The sequence below is a fragment of the Carcharodon carcharias genome, chromosome 15, assembly GCF_017639515.1.
Source record: "Carcharodon carcharias isolate sCarCar2 chromosome 15, sCarCar2.pri, whole genome shotgun sequence".
NCBI classification, from domain to species: domain Eukaryota; kingdom Metazoa; phylum Chordata; class Chondrichthyes; order Lamniformes; family Lamnidae; genus Carcharodon; species Carcharodon carcharias.
In genome coordinates this window covers 59,130,017-59,156,702 of record NC_054481.1, presented here as the reverse complement: position 1 = coordinate 59,156,702, position 26,686 = coordinate 59,130,017, and the positions used below count along the sequence as shown (strand labels likewise).

The following is a 26,686-nucleotide window of genomic DNA, read 5'->3' as shown; positions in this document are numbered from 1 at the left end:
TAGACTTGGGTGTACAGGGCACAATTTCAAAATCTGTGGATGGCACAAAACTTGTAAGTATTGTGAACTGTGAGGAAGATAGTGATAAACTTCAAGAGGAGATAGACAGGCTGTGGAATGGGCAAACACACGGTAGGTGAAATTTAATGAAGAGAAGTGTGAAGTGATTAATTTTGGGAGGAAGAATGATAAGAGGCAATATAAAGGGCATAATTCTAAGGAGGGTACAGGAGCAGGGAGACCCGGGGTAAATTTGCACAAATCTTTGAAGGTGGCGTGGCAGTTTGAAAAAGCAATTGAAGCATACGGGATCCTGGGCTTTATAAATGGGGCAATAGAGTGCAAAAGCAGGGACGTTAAGAATATAAAATACTGGCTCGGCCAGTGTTGTGTCCAGTTCTGGGCACCACACTTTATGAAGGATGTGAAGGCATTAGAGACCATGTAAATAGATTCACAAAAATAGCTCCAGGGATGAGTAATTTCAGTTACATGGATAGATTGGAAAAGTTGGGGCTCTTCTCCTTGTGGAAGAGAAGATTAAGAGAAGATCTGATGGAGGTGCTCAAAATCATGAGAGGCCTAGACAGATTAGAAAAGGGGAAACTGTTCCCATTGGCATAAGAATCGAGAACCAGACAACGCTGATTTAAGGTGATTGACAAAAGAAACAATGGCAGTGTGAGGAAAAACGTTTTTCACGCAGCGAGTGGTTAGGATCTGCAATGTACTGCTTTAGAGTGTAGGATGCAGATTTAAGGCCTTCAAAAGAGAATTGGATAATTGTAGTAATTATAGTCTTGAAAGACAAAGAAGGACTGTAGCTTTAAGAATAATCCTGTGTTATAAGATCACATCATCTGTGTAAATCAGTCACCTTGTAGCATGGGGAACTTCTAATTCTAGTTATAGAGTTAGATGCACACATGTAGCTGCTCCCTTGTAAATAAAGTTCAATGTTTCCACCAAGAAAAGTTGCCTGAAAAGTCAGCTCTATAACAAACTGACGATGAGGATAAACCAGATCCGGTGTTGTCCCTCGCCCAGCAATTTTGGGTACCTATGATAATTAAAAACAAAGGAAGATATACTCATCCGAGATGCCACAGTTTGGCAGAATTGATCCCTTTGAGCCAGACACAGACTGCTGGTCTCAATATATAGGGCATTTTGGGTCCTACTTTCAAGCCAACGAAATCACAGGGGAGGAAAAGAGGAGAGTGATTCTCCTAAGTGTTCGTGGGAGTAAGACCTACAATTTAATTCAAAGCTTGATAGCCCCCAGTGTCCCTGATTCGAAGGCCTTTAGTGAATTAGTAGACTTCATTAAGGGACATTTTCAACCCAAGCCCTCAGTCACAATGTTAAGGTTCAGGTTCAATTCACAGAATAGAGCCCCAGGGGAGACCATTGCCACCTATGTGGTGAAATTAAAACAATTAAACAGAATATTGTGATTTCAGTGAAACCCTGAATGGTATGCTGATGGATTATTTGGTCTGTGGTGTGCAAGATGATGCTATTCAGCGAAGATTGCTGGCTGAAGTGGATCTTGATTTTAAGAAAGTGTTAGAAATAGTGCTTGCGATGGAAAGCGCTGTAAAGAATTCACGTGCAATTCAAGTTGCACAAAATGACACCGTTTTCCTAGTGAGCCGGGAACAGTCGAAAGTGGCGCAAAACGGAAAACAGCCCCCACTACCCGAAAATTTATAAGAAACAGCTCAGCAGCAAATTCAAAAATTAATAGTTATCGACGTGGAAACAATCCTACTCCTAACGATTGCCGGTTTAAAGAGGTGAAGTGCTATTTTTGTTACAAAAGAGGGCACATTTTGCAATGCAAGATTAAAACAGACTTCCAGGTGTTATGGCACAGCCGCTGGTAAATGCTGAGTTGTTCAAATCCCAAAGGGAAACTTGAAGCAATTGCTACAACTTGTTTTGCAATTTGTATAAATTTCAAGATGCGTTCTTTGAATTCCCCTACTTAACTGACTCCCAGTTACACTTTCGTTAAGGCAACAGTAAGGCGCACAGATTTTAAAAAACCCAGACAAGGTGACACACAATACCCTGAACCAGTCAATTTCAAAGTGAGTTTTCTTAACTTCAGTTCTTTGTAAACAATAGTTTGAGGCATAGATGCTGAAGGTTTTTCACGCTTGTTAGATCTTAATGCTTACCCTTACACACAGCCTTCGCTCCTTTGTGCATATTTTCCCCTTTGACTGCAAATTCCGATTGTTTCACTATGTCTTTGGGCTTTACCTTTCTGATAATAAAAATCTCTCATAGTACTAAGCTTTACCAGTAATCTTTGAGGTAAATAAACACACTGTTTCTAAACTTCACCTGGCTAGGTGACATATTTCACTCCTCCTTTGAAAACAATCTAAGTCTGGTTTATTTAAAAATGCAAATGTCCTTTTACACCTTACATTCTAAATTTCCCCCATATTTACTTCAAAGCCTTCAGACCAGCTGCCTTTAATCCAATTAAGACACACACACACACGCATCCACTATATTTTATAATACATTCCAATAACATTATATCTTCCTGACACCAGGCAACAAACAACGACAAATGAAGTTTTTAATGTAGAAGAACCAGAAACAACCAATTCTGACATTTATTCATTATTTAACATGAAAGTAGGGAAGGCAGAACCAATCACTGTCACTTTACAGGTGAATGGGAAACCCATAAAAATGGAAGTAGACACTGGTGCTTCTAGCACTGTAGTAGGAGAGCACACCTTCAGATATTTACATAAAGGTGCTCAATAATTAAATTTGGAACAGACGTCTGCCAAGTTGAAAACATATACAGGCGAAGAAATCCAATTAAAGGATATTATCGGTGTACCTGTTATTATAAAAACCAAACAGAACAATTACCAGTGATGGTGGTAGAAGGTGAAGGACCAAGCCGTCTAGGTCGTGATTAATTGAAAAAGATTAAATTAAACTGGTCCGAAATCTTCCAGTTGCAAGTAGGAGGACTGCCAGAGCTGCTTAAAAAAAGTATGACACCATCTTCCGGGATGAATTGGGGAAAATCAAAGGCCTACAGGCCAACATTTACGTGGACTCAGAAGCAACTTCTCGCTTCTTGAAAGCGAGACCAGTGCCATCTGCCCTGAGAGAGAAGGTTGACACTGAGTTGAACCAGCTAGAGAGGCTGGGTGTCATAAAAGTGGTTCAGCTCTCAGGGTGGGCAGCACCTATATTCCCTGTCTTAAAACCAGATCAGACCATCTGGATCTGTAGGGACTATAAACTAACGGTCAACAAAGCAGCCAAACTGGCAGGTACCCTATTCCCAAGATTGAATACCTCCATGCCAAACTAGCAGGAGAGACAGCATATACAAAGCTTGATTTGAGTCACACATATCAGCAACTGGAATTAGATGATGCCTCCAGAGAATTTGTGACCACAATCACCCATAAATCATTTCAGGATTTCCTCCAAATAAGCCAAGTATTCCATTTCTATGAATCCAGTTATTAGTACATTGTCCAGGTGGACCACGACTTGAGTTATTTTTGTCTTGTTGGTTGCTGTGTCCCTTTTTTCTACAGTAATTGTTATCCTGAATTACAACAGCTACTCCACCTTCCCCATTTCCCTCTCTTTTCTTTGTAAATGTGTTGTACCCTGCAATGCTTAATTCTCAGTCCTGAATTTTCTGTAGCCATGTATCAGTTTCTTTCCTAGCTCCCTAAAATTTGCTAACTGGCATCATTGCTTTTTGTATCTATTTTGTTGGTATATGGCGTGGATCATGCCACTGGCTGTTAACCTTCCACCCCCCACAACCCACCTCCCCCCACCCCCCGACAAACCCTTAGAGTGCTCAACAGTAACACGGTGATGTCCTAGACCCTGGTACCAGGGTGGCAGCATACCATCCTGGATTCGTGTCTGCCATTTGTGATTGTGTGTAAAATATATACATACCCCTGTCTATATTTATATATGTGTGTTTGTGTGTAGGCACACAGTGCTATGCTGGATTAATGTTCATTCTGTCAATGCAAAGGGGGACAGTAATTTTTTGACAGCTGTTTGGTGTCAGTTAAAAGTAAAATACTCCATGAATTTTTCACAGGGGTCACTTTCCTTCATGCTTCAATGGTCTGCCACTTTATGCTGCAGTCCTGTGTTAATGCAGATATGACCCATACTTGTGGTACATTTCTGAACCTTCTCGTGTTCTTAACCTTTTACCTGCAATCGATTCCTGATCTACCCCGGGCTACATGCCTTTGCACTTTATGAAGTAATGTTATTCTGTGCTTTTATCTGGGATGTGATTGTTTTGCCTACATAGCATGTCTGTCTGTTCTTTTGCACTCATTGTGCAGTACATTTGTCTGTTGTTACTCTTGGTTCTGAGGTCATAGGTTCACTGCTTGAATCTTGTGACACTGTTGGACCAACATCTTATCAAATGGAGCACTGGACATAGTTGAATGCAATGAAAGCAGTTTATTAGAACACAGCCGCAGGCTAACAACACAGTGGAATGGCTTCGCTCTGCACACAATAATGGAGTGTGACATAAATAAAACAACTGCAGTCAGGGAAATAAAACATGTCATACTGTAACATTCTCTATTATAAGTGAAAAGTTTTAAGGGGATTACAGCAGAGAGTTCCAATAAGTAAACTAAAGTAAGGACAATGATCTAATATTTTAAAGTAGGATTTGCATTTCTTTTTTAAATATAGATTGCATGTAGAATAATACTCGGGATTGTACTGCAAGGCTGCAATGTAGATGACAGAGAAACGCAGAAAATGTTGAAAATACATAATAAGCCTGTCAGCATAAGTTAAGAAATAAAAATTAACCTTTCTACAAATGCTGTTGGTCCTGTTGTGCATCTCTAATGTTTTCTGTTTTTAATCTCAGATTTCAGTGAACCTGAAACTACCTGATAGTCATAAAACCCCATCTAGTTCACTGATGCCCTTCAAGGAATGAAAATTACCGTCCTGACTCAACCTGGCCTGCATGTGACTCCAGACCCACAGCAGTGTGATTGACTCTTAACTGCCCTCTGAAATAGCCTAGTAGGCCACTCAGTTGTATTACACCACTATAGAAATGTTGAAAAGAATAAAACCAGACAGACCACCCAGCATTGACTTAGGCACGAGAAACAACAAAGTCACACCATACCGAGTCAATACTGCCAAGTCCTCCTCGCTAACATCCGGGAATGTGCAAAAATTGGGAGCGTTGTCTCAACAGTAACAATCATGCTCATCAAAACTTACCCCTACAGCCAATTTCCCAGACTCCCCAGTTACCATACCTGGGTATGTCCTGTCCCAACAGATCCACCAGAGATGGTGGCACAGTGATATACAGTCATGAGGGAGTGCCTCTGGGAGACCTCAACATTGACTTTGGACCCCATGGATTAGGTCAAACATGGGCAAGGAAACGTCCTGCTGCTTACCACCCAACTGCCCTCCTTCAGCTGATGAATCAGTGAGCCTCCATGTTCCACACCACTTGAAAGAAGCACTGAGGGTGGCAAAGGCACAGAATGTACTCTGGATGGGGGATTTCAATCAACAAGAGTAGCTTGGTAAAACCACCTCTGATCAAGCTGGCCAGTCCTGAAGGATACTGCTATACTGGGCCTTCGGCAAGTGGTGAGAGAACCAACAAAAAGGAAAAACCTACTTGACATCGCCCTCCCCAATCTACCTGTTGCAGATGCATCTGTCTAGAATAGTATTGGTAAAATTAACCACCACACACAACTTTCTTCACACTGAGGATAGCCTCCACTGTGTTGTGTGGCACTACTGCACATCAGAATAGACCTAACACCTCAAAGCTAGCAAAACTAAAGTCAATGGGAATTAGGGGGAAAGCTCTCCATTTGTTGGAGTCATACCTAGTTGTGGTTGTTGGAGTCCAGTTACCTTTGCTCCAAGACATCACTCCAGGAGTACCTCAGGGTAGTGTCTTAGGCCTCTGTTTAGGTAATAAACCATTTAACATTTTTTGGCTGCTTTATCAATGACCTTCCCTCCATCATAAGGTCAGAAGTGTGGATGTTCACTAATGATTGCACTATATTCAGTACTATTTGTGATCCTTCTGAAACTGAAGCAGTCTATGTCCATTTGCAGCCAGACCCAGATGATATACAGGCTTGGGCTGATAAGTGGCAAGTAGTATTTGCACCACACAAGCGCCAGGCAATGATTATCTCCAACAACAGAGTATCTAAACATCTCCCTTTGATATTACAATGGCTGAATCTCCCCAGTAGCAACATCCTGGGATTTACCAGTGACCAGATGCTTAACTGCAACAGTCATATTACAATAGTTGTGGTTGTATAATGTGGGAAATATGAATTTGTTCACTTTGGCAGGAAGAATAAAAAAAAAGAGTATTACTTAAACGGAGGATGACTGCAGAATTCCGAGGTACAGAGGGATCTTAGTGTTCTCATACATGAGTTACAAAAAGTTAGCGTGCAGGTACAGCATGTAATCAAGAAGGCTAATGGAATGCAATGCTTTATTACGAGAGCAATTGAACGTCTAAGTAAAGATGTTATGCTTCAGTTATACAGGGCATTGGTAAGACTGTATTTCGAATATTTTTAAGGCAGAGTTAGACATTCTTGTTAGGCAAGAGAATCAAAGATTATTGGGACTGGTGGGAGTATAGAACTTGAAACGCAAACCGATCAGCACTGATCTTATTGAATGGCAGAGCAGGCTAAAGGAGCCGAGTGGCTTGCTTCTGCTCCTATTTTGTATGTTCATATATTAGTACTGTAGCTACAAGAGCAAGCCAGAGGATGGAATTCTACGGCAAGTATCTCACTTCCTCACTCGCGTGTCCACCATCTACAGGAAGGCACAAGTTTGGAATGTGATGGGATACTCTCCACTTGTCTGGAGGAATGCAGCTCCATCAGCACTCAAGAAGCTCAACACCATCAAGGACAAAGCATCCCACTTGTTTGGCACCCCATCCACAACCTTAAACGTTCACTCCCTCCACTGCCGGTACACAGTGGCAGAAGTATGTACCATCTACTAGATGCACTGCAGAACTCACCAAGCTTTTTTTGACAGTACCTTCTAAACCTGTGACCTGTACCACTTGGAAGGGTAGCAGACATAGATACACCATCACCTTCAAGTTCCTCTCCAAGCCACACCATCTTAACTTGGAACTGTATCACTGTTCCTTCACTGTTGCTGGGTCAAAATCCTGGGACTGCCTTCCTAACCACACCCTAGGGATACCTACACCAGATGGACTGTAGCAATTCAATAAGGTAGCTTATCAGCACCTTCCAAAGGGCAGTTAGAGATTGGCAGCCAATACTGCCCTTGCCAGTGATGCTCTCAACCCATGAAAGAATTAAAGCAATAAACTGAGCATCCATGGGGCACTGTGGGCCATCAGCAGCAGCAGAATTGTATTCAACCACAATCTGTAAATTCGTGGCCTGTAATATTCTTCACTGGACATTTACCATCAAGGCACAGTATAACTCTGGTTCCATGAGGAAAATCAGAGAGCATGCCAGAAGCCGCACCAGACAAATCTGAAAATGGAGATGCCAACCTGATGAAGCTACAACGCTGTGGAAGTAGCATGCAATAGATAGTGCAAAGCAACCTGAAAAACAACAGATCAAATCAAAGCTCTGCAACCCTGCCACACAAGTCATGAATGGTAGTGGACAATTTAACAGCTCATCAAAAGATGAGGCTCCACGGATATCCCCATGCTCTGTTATGGGGGGAACTAGCATGTCAGTGCAAAGGACAAGGCCGAAGGATTTGCAACCATCTTTAGCCAGGTTGATGATCCATCTTGACTTCCTCCTCCCAGAATCAGATACCAGTCTTCAGCCAATTTGATTTATTCCATGTGATATCAAGAAATGGCTTAAAGCACTGGATACAACAAAGAGCAAAGGCCATGGGTCCTGACAACATTATGCTGTAGCACAGAAGACGTGCTCTGGAGTGAGCCATACCCCTAGCCAAGCTGTTCCAGTACAACACTGGCGCCTAGCTGACAATGTGGTAAATTGCCCAGGCCTGTCCTATCCTTAAAGCAGGACAAATCCAAGCTGGCCAATTACCATCCCATCAGGTTACTCTCAATCATCAGCAAAGTGATGGAAGATGTCGCTGACAATGCTATCAAGTGGCACTTACTCATCAGAACCTACTTACTGATGCTCAGTTTTTGCTCTGCCAGAACTGCTCTGCTCCTGTCCTCATTACAGCCTTAGTCCAAATATGGATAGAAGAGTTGAATTCCATACTGAGTTGAAAGTGACCAATGAGCATCGATGAGCCCCAGAAAAGCTGAAGTCAATGGGAATCAAGGGTTAGGAAGATGAAGGAAGATGGTTGTGTTTATTGATGGCCAATCATGTCAGCCTTAGGAAATAACTGCAGAAGTTCCTTATAATTTTTGGACTCAACTATTTTCAGCTGCTTCATTAATGATCTTCCCTCCATCATAAGGTCAAAAATAGGGATGTTTGCTGATGATCTCACAGTGTTCAGTACTATTTGCGTTGTCTCAGATACTGAAGCATTTCATGCCAACATGCAACAAGATCTGGACAACTTTCAGTCTTTTGATGCTTTGTGGCAAGTAACATTCATATGCCAATGAGCTGCCAGGCAATGACCATTGTATGAATCCTGGGAAATACCTACATTGGGTTTCTTGCTAACTGAAAACAAATGCTTTGACTTGCTGTACATTTCTGTAATTTCATTATTACACTTATAGTGAGTGATATTTTTATTCCCGTTTGTGATACACTTTAGGTAAAAACAGTTTTGTGGTGACTTGATGTGGAATTATGTTTTTTGGCCCTGATGGTTTGGAAAGGGACCAAATCGCAAAAAGATAAAGTTCAGCAGAAATCTTGCAAGCATGAAAGTAGGCAGCCTGTTGTATGAGAACTAAAAAATAAACGCCTTAGCAGAATTCCAGAGGCCCAGCTAGAGAGCAGTGAAAGTAATAGCACCTCGAATCCTAGACAAGGCATCTGAGTGCCAGGGCTTTAGTCAAGCTTGGCAGTGGATTGCTTACAAGCTGATAGGAGTCTGAGTGTGGGAAAACAGGGATCTTGAGAATTTGACCTGGCTTGGGAAGGCAGACAGATAAATGTCATCTTTTGTAATTGGGCGGTTCAAACAATAGCAAGACAATGATTGGGTTAAATCATTCTCCAAAGGCTAGTTTCGTATAGAAAGTATTAGAGACAGTTCCCCGAGCACAGATATTATAGCGGTATTACATGTCACATTCACTGATGCAGTAGTACCTGGGGCACAACTGGGGCATAGTTATGTGGAGATTGTGCTTCTACCCAGATTGTAATGGTAATGCTGTTGTGCTTTGATATTGCTGCTCAGACATTAGCATGTGTTAAGTCTTTCTTATATAGAATAATATATAATCACTGTCACTAATAAGAGTTATCGTATCGAAACATTTCCGAATTTGGAAGAAGGGGATGAAGGATTAATTGATCCTGATACCCCAAATTCAGAAACTTAATTTGATCAGCCAATTAAGTACTATGGCTATAAGAACAGGTCAAAGGCTGGAATTTCTGTGGCAAGTAACTCATCTCCCAACTCCCCAAAGTCTGTGGATCATCTGGAAAGCACAAGTTGGGGGTGTGGTGGAAAATCATCTGCCTGCTTGGATGAGTGCAGCTCCAACAACATTCAAGTAGCTCTACACCATTCAGGACAAAGCAGCACACTTGATTGGCACCCCCTCCACCACTGATACACAATGGCTATCGTGTGTACCATCCACAAGATGCAGTGTAGCAACTTGCCAAGCCTCCTTTGACAGCACCTTCCAAACCAAGATCTCTACCACCCAGAAGCACAAGGGCAGCAGACACATGGGAACACCACCACCTGCAAGTTCCCTTCCAAGGCCACATCATCCTGACTTTGAACTATGTCGTATGACCTGTCAGTACTTCATTGTCACTGGGTCGCAATCCTGGAACTCCCAACAACACTGTGGATGTATCTATGCCACATTGACCACAGTGGTTCGAGGAGGTTGCTCACCACCACCTTCTCAGAGGCAACTAGGGATGAGCAACAAATGCTAGCATTGCTAGCGACCCATGAACGAATAAAATAAAGTTGTGATGTTGCAGGTTTACTGTAGGTTAAAGAAAAATACTGCAGATGCTGGAAATCTGAAATAAAAATAGAAAGTGCTGGAATGTGACTCTTCTTTGGAACTGATTCATTTCTGGTTTTATTAGTGTGGATTAATTTATTTTTGATTGGAGCAAAATTCTTCACCTAATATTTGATTTTGTGCGACATCAAATATCCTACCCCTGTTCTTTTCTGCCGAGGTCCTTTCTTGGCAGTATGATTTAGGTAGTCTGTGCATTTAACACAACCAATTATTGTCCCTGTTTTATCCTCTTCATAAATGTAATCCTTTAATTATTCATCTAAGCAGTCTGTTTAATGCCAACTTATTAATTATCTCTAGTACTGGAGCTGCGCCAATGTAAATGTCATTCTTCAGACGGTTTGAAGATGCCTTGCACTTTCCTGGTACTGTAAATATAAAACCAATTTCTATATTGGCTTTCAGACTCCAGCAGACTTTATTTGTATTTGAATTGTGTAAACTTCATAGTGCCTTTATAAAATGGTGTTAAACCAATCTGCATAGCAGTGTGGTTTTTATTTCGCTTTCTCCTCCAACCACCAAGGTACAATACAGCTTTCTATGCTTTTGGGACTATTCCGCTGTAAAAGTTGCTTGGCCTTTCTGGGTATGATTCCAAGAGTACTGGCACCTCCCCTGCAACTTGTCCTTGTGACCATTCTTTGTGTGTAACTTCAAGTAATAAATGGCACCGGTTCTTCTGACTGTAGGAAATCACAGTTCAACTTGTCTGTAATCATTTCCAATAGTGATCATAGCTTCCTAATCCTTATTAGTACTCATGGCTGAAATCAGTCAATAACATTCAAATGGTGAATAAAATCTGACCAATCCCCAAGATTCCCTACTTTGGGGCCTGTCCCTGATTGTTTGTGTCTGTAGGGCAGAACTGAATTGCTATGTATTTAAGGAGCTGAAATGAGATTAAGGCTATTGCCAGAATTTTATGTTGATCGGGCCAGCGCGAGCCCGACCCAAATGCATGTGAAATTGCATGAAATGACGTTGGGTGTTTGTCCTGATGTCATTGCACAGGCAAGCAATATTGAGGTCAGCGGGCACACGTGGGAGTTGGAGCAATGGCTGCCAACAATTAAAGAGCCAATTAAAGCCATTAAGAAGTCCACGATTTTACATTGCCCGTGTGATTTCGTGCTCATTGCATGGGCAAAGTGGGCAAGCAGGAAGTCCATTTTTAACAAACCTCATCCAAGGGTGGGATAAAAAGGGTCACATTGCCATTGTGAGTAATGAGGAGTTTAGGAGATAGTGTGCTGCTAGTTGCTTAATGAAACTTGACAGCTTTATTTCTGTTTTCAGCTTCAGTCTTTGAATTGCTAACATTCATTTCAGGACTCATTGATGTCTCCAAGGCCCCTGGAGGACTTATACCATGTGGACCCTTCCAGTAACCAGACAGCCTTCTGTTTCTCTGGTAATGGGGATTGCCTACTTCAATGGTGCACCTCCTCTGAGGAGGAAGAGAGGGCAGAAGGGAGAGGAAGCCAGGTGTCCATGGGCAGCATCCAAGGGAGCGAGCTGCGGAAGGAAAGGCGCAGGCACAGGGGGCGCAGGGCCAGCAGGGAGTCCAAGGCAGATGGTGCCGCAGAAGACGCCACTATCTTGCTGCCAGAGTGTACGGGTGGCGATGCAGCTATCTCAACACACCAAAGGTGCAGTGCCAAAGGAGGCTCCGACTCTCCAGAGAGACTGTGATCTCCATATGTCAGATGGTTGGGCCAGAGATCACCTCCAACTGTATGGGTGGCCACCCAATGCAGTGGCACTGAAGGTCACTGTGGCCCTCAACTACTATGCCTCTGGCTCTTTCCAGCAGTCAGTGGAGGGTCTGTGTGGCGTGTCCCCACAATCAATTATCCCTAGTTACATGAAGCTGGTGACTGACGCACTGTTCAGTTGAGTCATGACGCTTATTCATTTCCAGATGGATGAGGCCAGCCAGGCTGAGTGAGCCAAAGACGTCGTTGCTATTGTGGGGTGCTATCGACTGCACACAGGTGGCCATCAAGGTGCCAGCAGGTGAGCCCGGTGCCTTCGTCAACAGAAAGGGCTTCCACTCCATGAACGTCCAGGTAGTTTGTGACCATAGGACGCAGATTCTGCAAGTCTGTGCAAGGTACCCTGGCAGCTCCCATGATGCGTACATTCTCTGACCTCACAGATGCCAAGGCTGTTCATGGCTGCAGCTCAACTGGATGGATGGCTGCTGGGTGACAGGGCTATCCTTTGAAAAGGTGGCTTATGACGCCTCTCTGGCACCCAAGGACAGAAGCAGCGCAGAGGTATAATAGGAGTCATGCCTCCACAAGGGCAGTGATAGAGAGGAACATAGGTTTGCTGAAGATGAGATTCAGATGCCTGGACCGTTCAGGGGGGCACTTCAATACCCTTTAGAGCATCTGTCTCTGATAGTCCTTGCATGCTGCGCTCTCCACAATCTGGCTTTGGTAAGAGGGGACCCACTGGAGGAAGAGGATCTTGAGGCAGCTCCACAGGCCACAGATGATGACTCCAGTGGTGGATCAGATGAGGAGCCTGGGGAAAAACATGTTGATGCACTCAAGGGAGGCAGGGACACCAGGAAGGCCTTGATTCAATGCTCCTTCAGTTAGTCTGCCAAGGCACTGCTTCCACTTCATGCCAGGGCGCCACCTCCTTACGGAATGTTTGAAATGACCCATTTGAAAGTCCACAGTGCCTATGCAATAAAGTTTAGAGCCACTGATGTTCAGAATGAGATACTGGTGTGCCCTACACCTACAAAACAAGTGAAGTATACTCAGGCCATTAAAACAAAGCAAAATTTATATAATGTTGGCACTCAACGGAAACGAACATAACAATATAAAATGCTAATGGTCACACCAGTAAACAATTTAACAAAACATGGCAGAACAGAAGATTACCTGTGAACAGTCCCTCTTGTGCTCATGGTGCCTTAAACTCACGTTTGTGAGTGCTGTGTCTTGGTGATGTGCCCCCCCCCAGCACCACTCGCTGACATTGGCATTAGAGGCAGCCTGCTAACTGTGCTGTCCTGTTCGCGGTGGCAGAGGGACGGAGGAGCTGCTGCCATCATCCAGAGCACCCTGAGAGGAGCCCGCAGAGATGACTCGAAGCTTGTGGGTTAACACATTGAAGGACGGGCACCTAACAGAGATATTAGGTGCCTTATCCATCTCTCACACTAGCAGTGACCTCCTGAGATCATTGCCTGTACGAGGGTTTGCAGGCCTGAACACAACCCCAGGAACCCCTGATCCTGTTCCTGGAGCTGTCTCTCCATGAGAGTCTCCACTGTCTCAATGGAGGAGGCGGTGCCCTCTGTGCTGAGGGTCAGTGCAGTATTCTTGCTCTGGATGGAATCCTCCATGACAGAGCCAATGCCACACAAACCCTCAGGAATCTCTGCCATATTCTCCCATGCATCCCGCTGGACATCCAGCATTTGCTGCCTAATGGACGACTCCAGAGGCTCGTCATATGTCGCAGACTTAGCATGGTCCTGGTCTCCAGCAGTCCTCTGACTGCCAGCGCCCTGGATGCTCTCTGCCTCTGCCTGCTCCTCCTGCGAGTGTGCAGTGCCCTCACTGAATTTTAGCCAACAATGTAATGCCCACCAAGCTACTGGTATCTGTGCTGGTGCCTGGTGTAGTAGGAGGGTGTGATGCAGGTGCGCCTGACAGGCACTGGTCCTCTGGGGTCAAGGGTGGCTCATTGGGGTCCTACAATTGTTTGCTGGATGCTGATTCTAGGGGAGAAAAATGACATGTCATTAATATTTGTCATCACACTGACACTATGCACACTAGGCGGGCTGGTGAGACAATGGGGATCTGTATCATGGTGCCATCATCTTTCAATGAATAGTAGGGACTTCAGGTTTGAGGTTTCCACTACAGATGGGACAATACAACAACATTGACACACTCCGACACACTCACACCTGTGCACTGCACTCTTACTTTTGTCAGAGACCCCTGCCTCCATAACCGCTGGAACGAGCTGGGTTTTAGCACTCCATCTCTAAGGCTTCCATCTCATTCCTCGTCAATGTGAGCAGGTTTGGGGGGCCTCTGCCTGTCTTTGACTTCTCCATGTTGTTATGGCTTTTCTCCTGAAAGGACAGAGGAGCACTGATTAGTCCACTCTCTACCTGAAGCGCCATTTCAGCCTGAGGAACACCCTGCAGGGCATATTTGAATCGTGGACCTCAACCTGCAAAGCAATCAGGCCAAGCAGCCAGAGCTCAACGCCATGAGCGGTGCCGATGTCATTGACGGTTGGCACTCAGACTCTTACACCCCTGAGCACCATGGTTGGATGACCAACCATTAACACTTCTCTACACAGATCCATGCCAACTCGGTACTCAACCTTGCCAAGTGTAGCAGATCGTTGAACCTTTTGTGGCACTATACCCATTTGTGCCAAACAACATCATGGCTGGTGACCTGGTTGCCACCTCTGCCCATACTTTCTTGGTCAAGTGAGGCGGCCTCCTCTTACCATCCCTGGGAATGAGGATATCCCGCCTGGCACTGACCTCTTCCATGAGGATTCTCAGGCAATCATCTGAGAACCAGGGAGCCAAGTACTCACAGGACTTGCCCTCCTGCCTGGCATGCCCAGCAGATGCAGATGCCATTGCAGCTGAAAAAAAAATTTAATTCAACAACTCCAAAGCTTCAAAGTGTCCCCTGGCAGCTTTCAGGGAGCTGCCTCTGCTACTTTTAAATCCACCACCGGGTCGTCATTGGACCTGGCACCCGACAGGCTCCTACTCCAATCGGCCCTTCTGACCATTGAGCCAACACGTTTCGTGCTGGGCAGCCCTTAATTGGCTACCCAGCGTGAAGTCGTGTTGGAAATGCGATCTCGCCCAGGAGCGGATTATACGTCCGCTTCCAGGCCCGCTGACTTGGCGCACGTGCCAACCGTGAAATTCAGTCTTATATTTTACCAGGTATGTGATCATTCCACAATATTTATTATTGTATGGATGACAAGTGATTTATTTTTGAATGCTATTGTGATCCTTGAAATGTAGGGCTGAAAATGCCATTGCAAACAAAAATCTGTGTTAGTGATCCAACTATTTGAAATGAAGTACACATTTGTGCTAGTAAAACACTTACTGCTGCAATGGCAGCTCCATTATCCAAAAAAAAATTGACGACATGGGTCAGTGGTGCTCACAAGTTATGCTGATTTGAAAACAAATCTGTTGCCAAGATTCTACCAGATTTACACAAGTATTATCTCAGCTCTATTTATCACTTGCCCATTAATTAATAAATGGAGTTTCTGTGTAAGTTCAGTCTTTTTCCACATAATCTTGCTTTCCCCCAAAAAACTGAATTTATAAACTGGTGGGAGGGTTGTGGGATTGTCGGGGTGAGAATATTTGTGGTTTTTAAGCTAATCTTCAGCTGGTAGAGTCACCAGTTTCTCCCAGTATGCATGCTGATCTTGTCCCTAGTATTTAAAGGGTAACTCTAATGTTTTATCCACAAATGAGCAATCTGCTTTTCCGGAACATGGAGCAGATGAACAAAGGATAATTTAATGAAAATCTGACCTAGCTGAAGTGCTGCTGTTGAGATAGGATCCTTTTTTTGCATTGTCTGCTGCTATTTCGAAGAAGAATTATCTTTCTACCTTATCGCTGTTATCATTATTATGTGGAAATTTGACCAAGGCATTGCCATTCACTTAGTCTTAGGGTCATCTTCAGAAACCTGGTTTGCCTGTGATGACTGCTAACTCATTGTTAATTACCCGGATTTTTTTATATTCATTCATGGGATGTGGGCATCACTGACTAGGCCAGCATTTATTGCCCATCCCTAATTGCCCTTGTTTAGAGGGCATTTAAGAGTCAAGACCCACATTGCTGTCTTGAGTCACACATAGGCCAGACCAGGTAAGGACAGCAGATATCCTTAGTGAAAATTAGATGATTAGAACCCATTTCAGATGGGTTTTCTGAGAATTGGCAATGGTTTTGTGGTCATCATCAAACTTTTAATTCCAGACTTTTATTGAATTCAAATTTCACCATCTGCCGTGATAGGATTTGAACCTGGCACCCCAGAACATTACCCTGGATTTCTGAAATACTAGTCCAATGACAATACCACTATGCTACCACCTCTGCCACTCTTTTTAAAATGGGTACTAGGTTAGCCACTCTCCAGTTCTCCAACTCTCATCCACTCAATAGAGCACTGAATTATAATATCTTGGACCTCAGCAACAGCTCATGGAACAATGTTTCAGATGAGCGATCCTGCTATGTTCCCCATATCAGCAATGTCTACCATCTGCCTGGATGGGCAGTGATGTGGATTCAGTAGTTACTTCCAAAGGGGAATTGGATATATCCTAAAATTTGCAGGGCTGTGGATTCAGAGCAAGGGAATGATGCCAAAATTGTGTTGAATGTCACCACGTACATACTTTGGCATACAAAGATTTCAGAAAAAGTTTATGCACAGCATGAGTAACCCTCTGTGCAAGAAGCCTCTTTAAGTGATGCTCTTAAATTTATTCCCTTTAGCCAGTGATTGGCAGATCAGTGGAAATGGTCTCTCTCTATTTACCTTGAGAAAGCCCAGCATGGTTTTCTGTTCCCTCATTGTTGGCTCCAATATTCTAACATCAAATTAAAACTAACCTTGTAAATCAGTGGCCGGTCTGAAATCTTGACTTGAATCAAATGAAACAGATTGCAGTCACTAACATCAAGCAATTGTCCCTTTGTGGCAATATGGTTAAATTTTAAAACATCCTGATTTACCATTCATGATAATCTGCTTGAGACAACGTTCTACCATGAGGATGGGTATCATCTATTTAAGAGCACTTCTGGCTTCTTTTTGTTCACCGCCACGTCTACTGCCTGTCTCCATGTTGATGTTAAAAAAATTGAAATGGAAATCTTGCTGTACCTGTCATACTATTCCGTTCAAATGCTTTTCATTCATTGTGAACAGTGCATTACTAAAGCAAATTACTTAGAGTCATCCTGTCTGTACCTCTATAGACTTTGCTCAGCCATCCACGAAAACTCATTGTGCCTTATCAGGTGCATTAATATTTCAGCGTTTAAAAGCAGCCTGTTTCCTAGCGACCCTGAATTCTCAATGTTAGCTATCCATTTATATCATATTCAAACAGTTTTCATGAGTTGGTGCTTTCATCTGGTGCATCTTCATTTCTACTTTAGCAATACACTATGCAATGTGTACCTGCTGTTAAGGAGTGTCTTATGATTAAATGAATAGAATTGGCATTGAGATTCAAACCGCATAAGGTGGTGAACAAGATTTGTGGTTAATAGGAAGGATTTGGGAAAAGATTTGGGGAAAATGTATCTGTAACCTTGAAAACCATTTGAGAAAGTTCTGATATGTCCTTTAAATTGTAAATGACTTTCTTGTAGTTAGCTATACATGCTCAAAGCCCACATTGAGCCAGCTTCCTCACCCTTAACAATTCTGGTGGCAATTTGTAAACAGTCTCATTGAATCAGTGCATCTCGATATATTATCATTTTGACAGTGCCAATTTCATTTACCTCACCCCCGTCCCAGCAAAGTCTACATTAAAATAAGATGAAAAGGCTGGGATTAAATTTAACTGCAGTAGGATTTCAGCAATTAAATAGTTGTATGGTTGACAAATAGTGTCTACACGAACTGCACCTGTAGCTTTAAAATAATCAGTCATTTTGTTTTATCATTCCATTATAATCACAAAGTAAAATAACACAATTAGATTTTTAGCACTTTGGCACTCGGACTCTCTTTAAAATTCTGTTAACGTGCAGTGACGCTTGTCATTCTAATTTTGAACAGCAAGCCACTGCAGTCAGCTTTGTATTGTAATTTTCTTATTTAGCACAGAAATTGAAATTCAGTCTAAAAGCTATGAAGTAGGCAAATAAAAAAAGGTTCAGTAGAATTTCATTACTACACTCGTTCATGTTTACACTTAACAAAAAAATGAAAGCAGTCTCGTTTTGCTGAAGGATGTAATGAAAATGTCAAATATAATCTCAAAAATAGCTACTGAAGATATTGAGATAATTTTACAGATTAACAATAAATGTTTACTAATGCATTCTTTTTTCTTTTTGAAAATGCGAATGTTGTGATGTGCACCTTTTAAATAACTGTTCTCTTCACCACCATCCCTCAGAAAACGCAACATTTGTTTAAAAAATTCATTCACGGGATGCGGGCTTTGTTAGCTGGGCCAGCATTTATTGCTCACCCTTTGTTGCCCTTGAGAAGGTGGTGGTGAGCTGCCTTCTTGAACCGCTGCAGTCCATGTGGTGTAGGTACACCCACAGTGCTGTTAGGAAGGCAGTTCCAGAATTTTGACTCAGCGACAGTGAAGGAATGGCGCTATGTTTCCAAGTCAGGATGGTGAGTGACTTGGAGGGGAACTTCCACGCGGTGGTGTTCCCATTTACCTGCTGCTCTTGTCCTTCTAGGTGGTAGTGGTTGTTGGTTTGGAAGGAATCTTGGTTAATTCCTGCAGTGCATCTTGTAGCTGGTACACACTGCTGCTACTATGCATCGGTGGTGGAGGGCATGAATGTTTGTGGATGTGGCCAATCAAGCGGATTGCTTTGTCCTGGACGGTGCCCAGCTTCTCCAGTGTGGTAGGAGCTGCACTCATCCAGGCAAGTGGGGAGTATTCCATCACATTCCTGACTCGTGCTTTGTAGATGGTGGACAGGCTTTGAGGAGTCAGGAGGTGAGTTACTCGTCCCACGATTCCTAGCCTTTGACCTGCTGTTGTAGCCACTGTATTTATATGGCTAGTCCAGTTCAGTTTCTGGTCAATGGTAATCCCCAGGCTGTTGAAAGTGGGAGAATCAGTGATGATAATGCCATTGAACATCAAGGGGCGATGGTTGGATTCTCTTGTTGGAGATGGTCATTGCCTGACACTTGTGTGGTGTGAATGTTACTTGTCGGTTGTCAGCCCGAGCCTGGACATTGTCCAGGTCTTGCTACATTTGGACATGGACTGCTTCAGTATCTGAGGAGTTGTGAATGGTGCTGAACATTGTGCAATCATCAGCGAACATCCCCACTTCTGACCTTATGATGGAAGGAAGGTCATTGATGAAGCCGCTGAAGATGTTTGGGCCTAAGACATTACTCTAAGGAACTCCTGCAGTGATGTCCTGGAGCTGAGATGACTGAGCTCCAATAGCCACAACCATCTTCCTTAGTGCTAGGTATGACTCCAACCAGCAGAGAATTCTCTCCCTGATCCCCATTGACTTTAGTTTTGCTAGGGCTCCTTGATGCCACACTTGGTCAAGTGCTACCTTGATGTCAAGGGGAGTCACTCTCACCTCACCTCAGGAATTCAGCTCTTTTGTCCATGTTTGAATGAAGGCTGTAATGAGGTCAGGAGCTGAGTGGCCCTGGCGGAACCCAAACTGGGCATTAGTGAGCAGGTTATTGCTAAGCAAGTGCCGCTTGATAACACTGTTGATGATCCCTTCCATTCTTTTACTGATGATCGAGAGAAGACTGATGGGGCGGTAATTGGCTGGGTTGGATTTGTCCTGCTTTTTGTGTACAGGACATACCTGGGTAATTTTCCACATAACCGGGTGGATGCCAGGGTTGTAGCTATACTGGAACAGCTTGTCTAGGGGCATGGCAAGTTCTGGCGCACAAGTCTTCGTTACTATTGCCAGAATATTGTCAGGGCCCATAGCCTTTGCAGTATCCAGTGCCGGCAGCCATTTCTTGATGTCATGTGGAGTAGACTGAATTGGCTGAAGACTGGCATCTGTGATGCTGGGGACCTCAGGAGGAGGCCGAGATGGATCATCTACTTGGCACTTCTGGCTGAAGGTTGCTGCAAATGCTTATGCCTTACCGTATGCACTGCTGTGCTGGGCTCCTCCATTATTGAGGATGGGGATATTTGTGGAGCCTCCTCCCCCAGTGAGTTGTTTAATTGTCCACCACCATTCACAACTGGATGTGGCAGGACTGCAGAGCTTAGACCTGATCCGTTGGTTGTGGGATCGCATAGCTCTGTCTATCACTTGCTGCTTATGCTGTTTGGCAAGCAAGTAGTCCTTTTTTATAGCTTCACCAGGTTGACACCTCATTTTTAGGTATGCCTGGTGCACCCTCCTGCACTCTTCATTGAACCAGGGTTGATCCCCTGGCTTGGTGGTAATGGTAGAGTGGGAGATATGTCGGGCCATGAAACCATTGTGTTCAAGTACAGTTCTGCTGCTGCCCCACAGTGCTTCATGGATGCCCAGTCTTGAGTTGCTAGATCTGTTCGAGATCTATCCCATTTAGCATGGTGGTAGTGCCACACAACACGATGGGAGGCAGGACGTCATCTCCACAAGGACTGTGCGGCTGTCACTCCTCCTGATACTGTCATGGACAGATGCATAAACGGCAGGCAGTTTGGTGAGGATGAGGTCAAGTATGTTTTCCCCTCACCATCTGTCACAGACCCAACCTAGGAGCTATGTCATTTAGGACTCCGCCAGCTCAGTCAGTAGTGGTGGTACCGAGCCACTCTTGGTGATGAGTATTGAAGTCATTCCCCCACCCAGAGTACATTCTGTGTCCTTGCCACCCTCAGTGCTTCCTGTTCAACATGGAAGGAGGGCAGTTTCTTTGTCCATATTTGGCCTGATTCCATGGGTCCGGAGTCAATGGTGAGGATTCCCAGGGCAACTCCTTCCTGACTGTATACCACTGTTGCCGCCACCTTTGCCGGTGGGACAGGTGGTGCGTCTGGGTCATTATCTGTAAGGTATGATTCCGTGAGGATGACTATGTCAGGCTTGACTAGTATGTGAGACAGCACTAGCCCCCAGATGTTAGTAAAGAGGATTGGGCTGCGATTGCCATTTCCGATGCTGGGTGGTCTGTCTGGTTTCATTCCTTTTTTGTGTCTTTGTAGTGGTTTGTTACAATAGAGTGACTTGCATTTCAGAGTCAACCACATTGCTGTGGGTCTAGAACCACATGTAGACCAGACCAGGTAAGGACAACAATTTCCTACCTTAAAGGCATTAGTGAATCAGATGGGTTTTTACAATAACCGACAATGGTTTCATGGCCATCATTGGACTTCTAATTCCATATGTTTATTGAATTCAAATCCCACCATCTGCCATGGCAAGATTTGAACCCAGGTTCCCAGAGCATTACCCTGGGTCTCTGGACTACTAGTCCAGCAAAAATACCACTACACCATCGCCTCCCACATTGAGGGTGTTTTATAATTTGCAGTGCATATTATTTGAGCAAAGTGGCTGTAAGATTACTTGTGATTATTGATTTGCTTAAGTACTGTATTATTTCACATTTATGATGCAGAAAACGTTTGATAAATCCGAGTCCTTGACAAAGATGCAATATAAAGCATTTTGTAAAGACAAGAAGAGCTGATTTACTTATGTTTGTTGAAACTCTATTTAGGTGACCTGGTTGGGATACCAGAACAGATTCGCATTAGACCCAAGGCTTGTGGCTCGTCAGGCTGCCATGGCATATAATTTCAAGTTGTTACAGACTCAAGGAAGGCTTTCACCTGGTCCTTATAACCTTGGGACTTCGCCACATCAGTCACACATTGACAGGGATCTGGAACATGCAAAATCTGGTGAGTTATTTATTGTCCATAAAATTTAATCCATCTGTGGGGTACAATGTTTGGATTCAATTTTCAAAAATTCAGAATAGGCATCAATGTAGAGCATGTGGCCAGAATTGAATACTAGGTATATAAACATGGATTAACATTCTGTAGTGGAACTTGAGTATTGCTGAAAAAAGACATTTTGCAAGAATATCAATGTCAGGGGAAGCAACAACTTTTTACAGTATGAGAAGAGACTGCTGATTGGTTGGCAAGTGGATTTTGATTGGTAGTGGCATTCCATGGAGAATGCACCAGTTAACAGTGACTGATAGTTAACTGCCAAGAATTGTTTGAAATTTAAACCAGACAACTTGACTCTGATTGGTAAAGGCATTCCTGAGGAATGAACCAGTGAATGGCTATTACTTAATTTGTTTAACTCAAACAGACGCAATGTGTGTATACGTTCTTTCTGTCTGCAAAGAACAGGGCCTAGTGTATTAATATATGTAGCTTCCAGTCCATGCAAATGTGCCACCCTGTGAGCCCAACTGACAATATTAAATTGGTTGTCAGTGTAATTTTTAGTACACTGAGGATTATTTAGCAAATGTTGTCCAGCCACAAAATCGCATTTAATGTTATACACTGTGTTTTGAGCTATGCAAGCACAGGCTGTTGGGTACGGTCTGTACCTTGCCCATTGCAAACAGCAGAAGGGACATGCTGTTTGATACGATTTGCCAGTCTTTGGAATGTACAGCCTACATACCTAGCATCACACTGGCACTGAAATTCATATACCACATTACTCATTTGTGCGATAGGCAGAATGTCTTTTTGATTTGACAGCAGCATCCTGTTATTGGCAAATACCTCTTGTGTTGCTACTGCATAATAAATAGCAGCATGAAACAGCTAGCTTCACCTGTTGCTCAAATGTTTGAGATACCTTGATCTTTCACGGTAATCTGAGGTAGACAAGGCATTCCTCAGGGCTGAAAGTGACAGCCTTAGGGCTGTTCATTAGTTTACATGATATACAGCACAAAGTGACCTGATCAAGGTAGCCATTATCCCGCAGGATGCCTTTGATGTGCCCTATTTCAGCATCAAGCTTGCATAATGAGCAAATGGCTTGGGCCCTATTTACGAGGTTGCCGATTAGACGAATTTTACAGTGCTTGGAACTGTAAAAATCCCAATGCGTGTATTGACCAGTGAAAATAAGCTTGTGGTAGACTGTGGTAGAGAACCCCCTGGCAGATTTCTCAACTAGTACTTCAAGGAAAGAGAGTTAATTTGTCTGCTCCACTCAAAGGTGAATTTGAGTGCAGGATGAAGCCCATTAAGACATGCAAGGAAATTAATACATACAGCTACAGATTTAAATATAGCAAATGTATCATCCACATAATGGAAATATGTAAGGGGTAGGAGGTTAGGTGTCATTCCATCGAAGACACATTTATCTATGACCGGTTCTGCACAGCATGAATTGGCCAAATGGTTGGGCAAATTGTTACAACCAGTTTTTAACTAGTTTTTCAGATACAAGGTGAAGGATTCCTTCACGTTTGCGAAGACCATACAGAACTTGCATACGATAGCTGTGTCCGTGTACGCATTTGACATTGCTAACCTACTCACCAATATTCCACTTAAGGAAGCCATAGAGATTTGTGCTACAGCTCTATGTCATGGCGATCTAGACCTGCCACCATTATGTGAATCAGTATGCATTGAGCTTATGAACTCAGCAACTCACACAGTTGAGTTCAGTTTTAATTACACCATGTGTGCCCAAATAGATGGTGTTGCCATGGGATCCCCTAGGCCTATCTCTTGCAAACATCTTTGTTGGGTTCCATGAAAAACACGTCCTCGATGGAATGACACCTAACGTCCTACCCCTTGCCTATTTCCGATATGTGGATGATACGTTTGCTATATTTAATTCTGTAGAAGCATGTAATAATTTCCTTGTATGTCTTAATGGGCACCATCCTGCGCTCAAAGTCAAGTTTGAAATAGAGCAGTCAAATTAACTCCCTTTCCTTGACGTACTAGTTGAGAAATCTGCTAGGGAGTTCTCTACCATGGTCTACCACAAGCCTACCTTCACTGGTCAATACATGCGTTGGGATTCTTACAGTTCTACATGCTATAAAATTGGCCTTTTCGGCAAACTTGTAAATCGGGCCCAAGCCATTTGCTCACCACCTTGATGCTGAAATAGGGCACATCAAAAACATTCTGTAGAATAATGGCTACCCCGATCAGGTCATTTCACACTATATCACGCAAACTCATGAACGGCCCTAAGGCTGTCACTTTAGGCACTTTGAGCAACAGGTGAAGCTAGCTGTTTCATGCTGCTTCCTATGCAGTAGCCATACGAGTGATATTCACCACTGACAGGATGCTGCTGTCAAGCCAAAAAGTCATTCTGCAATGATCACTTCCAACAAGAGAGATTCTCACTAATTCCCCTTGATGTTCAATGGCATTACCATCATTGAATCCCCCACCTTCAACATTTTGGGGGTTACTATTGACCAGAAATTTAACTGATCCAGCCATATAAATACTGTGGCTACAAAAGCAGGTCAGAGGCTGGGAATTTTGTGGTGCGTAACTCACCTCCTGACCCACCACTCCCCAATGTCTTTCCACCTACCACAAGGCACAAGTCAGGTGTGTGATGGAATACTCTCCATTTGCCTGGATGCGTGTAGCTCCAACAACTCAAGAAGCTCAATGCCATGTAAGATAAAGCAGCCTACTCAATTGGCGCCCGACCCATCACCCTACACATTCGCTCCCTCCACCACACAGTGGCAGCAATGTGTATGGTCTTTGAGATGCACTGCTGCAATTTGCCAAGTCTCCTTTGACCGCACCTTCCAAACCTTGATCCCTACCACTTGGAAGGACAAGGGCAGCAGATAGATGGGCACACAAACACCTGCAAGTTCCCCTCAAGCCACACACCTTCCTGACTGGAACTATATTCCTCCACTGTCGCTGGGTCAAAAATCTGTAACTCTCTTTCTTACAGCACTATTGCTACACCTACACCAGTTGGACAGCAGTGGATCAGGAAGGCAGCTCACCACTAACTTCTCAAGGGAAATTAACGATGGACAACAAATGTTGGCCTTTCCAGCGTCCCATGAACGAATGTATAAAAAAAATTATGGCCTGTTTTCCACTACAACTATGGATAGCTAATGCTTCAGGGAGTTGGGGCGGGGTGGGGATGGTTGGATGGGGAGAGGATATTTAACTCCAGATTTGAAGCAACTGTTGTGTAATTGGAACTTCCTGGGGAATTCTGGAGTTTTTAACTGCTGTACTTTAACTGACGATATAATATCAATTGGTATTGAACATGGATCATTGTATTTCATGCATTTCTATATTTATAATCACGGGAAAGTATCTGGATTTGTGATAAATACATCTTTCAGTGTGGTAATCTGGAGACCATAAATGCTGGAAACCTGAAACAGAAGCAAAGCAAAAGCTCTGTCAGCATCTGAAATAGAAAAAAGGAAAAAGGTGCCAGCCATCTCAGGTATATCTTGAAGTTTTGAACTTTAACCTGTCCCTCCTTTTTCAAATGCTGATGGCCTGCTATGAACATCCACTGGTTTTATTTCATTCACTGGTAGACAGGCTGTTTATTGCAGTCAAATCCTCTTGTCCAGTGTCCAAGTTGATTTGACATCCTTTAACCAAGTAGTTCTGTTAATCCTTCTGCACCTTCTTATAGGGAGGCCAGCAAGCAATTCCATTTCCTGAACTTGTTGAGTTAAAGATCAACAAACAAAACTGAAGTATAATTTAATATTTTCTCTCAAAAAGGAATCCTTAAAACTGGTTGAAATCAATTAAGGCTGAAATGTTTTCATTGTTGGATTGTGTATCAGCGACACAGAAGAACACTAGACGAATTCCATCAGCAATGCCTCTGCCACATCCTCCAGATTAAATGGGAGGACATTCGAACAAATGCTAGTGTCCTCCTTGAAGCCAACTCCACAAGCGTTCAGACAAAACTGCAAAATCAACTTTTATGGATTGGATACTGTCTTTTTAGCTGAAAACTGCTGCCCCCACCAGAACTGTTTTCTCAACACTCAAATGGCCAGTGTTCCTGGGGGGATCAAAGAAAACGCTTCAAATGCTTTCTGAAACTCTCCTTGAAGTGTGTCAGCGTTTACATTCAATGGCATTACCATCGTTAAATCCCCCCACTATCAACATCCTGGGGTTACCATTGACCAGAAACTGAACTGGACTAGCCATATAAATACTGTGGCTACAAGAGCAGGTCAGAGGCTAGAAATCCTGCGGCAAGTAACTCACTTCCTAACTCCCCAAAGCCTGTCCACAATCTACAAGGCACAAGTCAGGAGTGTGATGGAATACTCTGAGTGCAGCTCCAACAACACGCAAGAAGCTTAACACCATCCAGGATCAAAGCAACCAGCTTGATTGACACCCCCTCCTCAAACATTCACTCTGTCCACCACCGACTGCAGAAACTCACCAAGGCTCCTTCGACAGCACCTTCCAACCCACGACCAAAATTGAGCACTGGTTGAGTAGAAATTTCTATCAATTTAACATTGGGAAGACCATAGTTATTGGGCTAGATTTTCATGGAATCAGAGAGACTCCGTGAAGGTGTAAAAATGGCGGCTGAGACCTGACTCCAGGATTCACAACACCATTCCTGGAGTTTCCAAT

The 26,686-nt window shown here is 43.5% G+C and overlaps 1 protein-coding gene across 4 annotated transcripts in view; it reads left to right on the top strand.

Annotated features, from left to right (window-relative positions):
- The window catches only part of LOC121288094 (probable helicase with zinc finger domain), a 471,833-nt gene that overhangs the window by 318,726 nt on the left and 126,421 nt on the right, over positions 1-26,686 (top strand). For all 4 annotated transcript variants that reach the window (XM_041206411.1, XM_041206410.1, XM_041206412.1 and 1 more), the window contains one exon: positions 21,766-21,949. In XM_041206411.1, the coding sequence (XP_041062345.1) occupies positions 21,766-21,949 (184 nt within the window). The remainder of the gene's footprint in view (positions 1-21,765; positions 21,950-26,686) is intronic.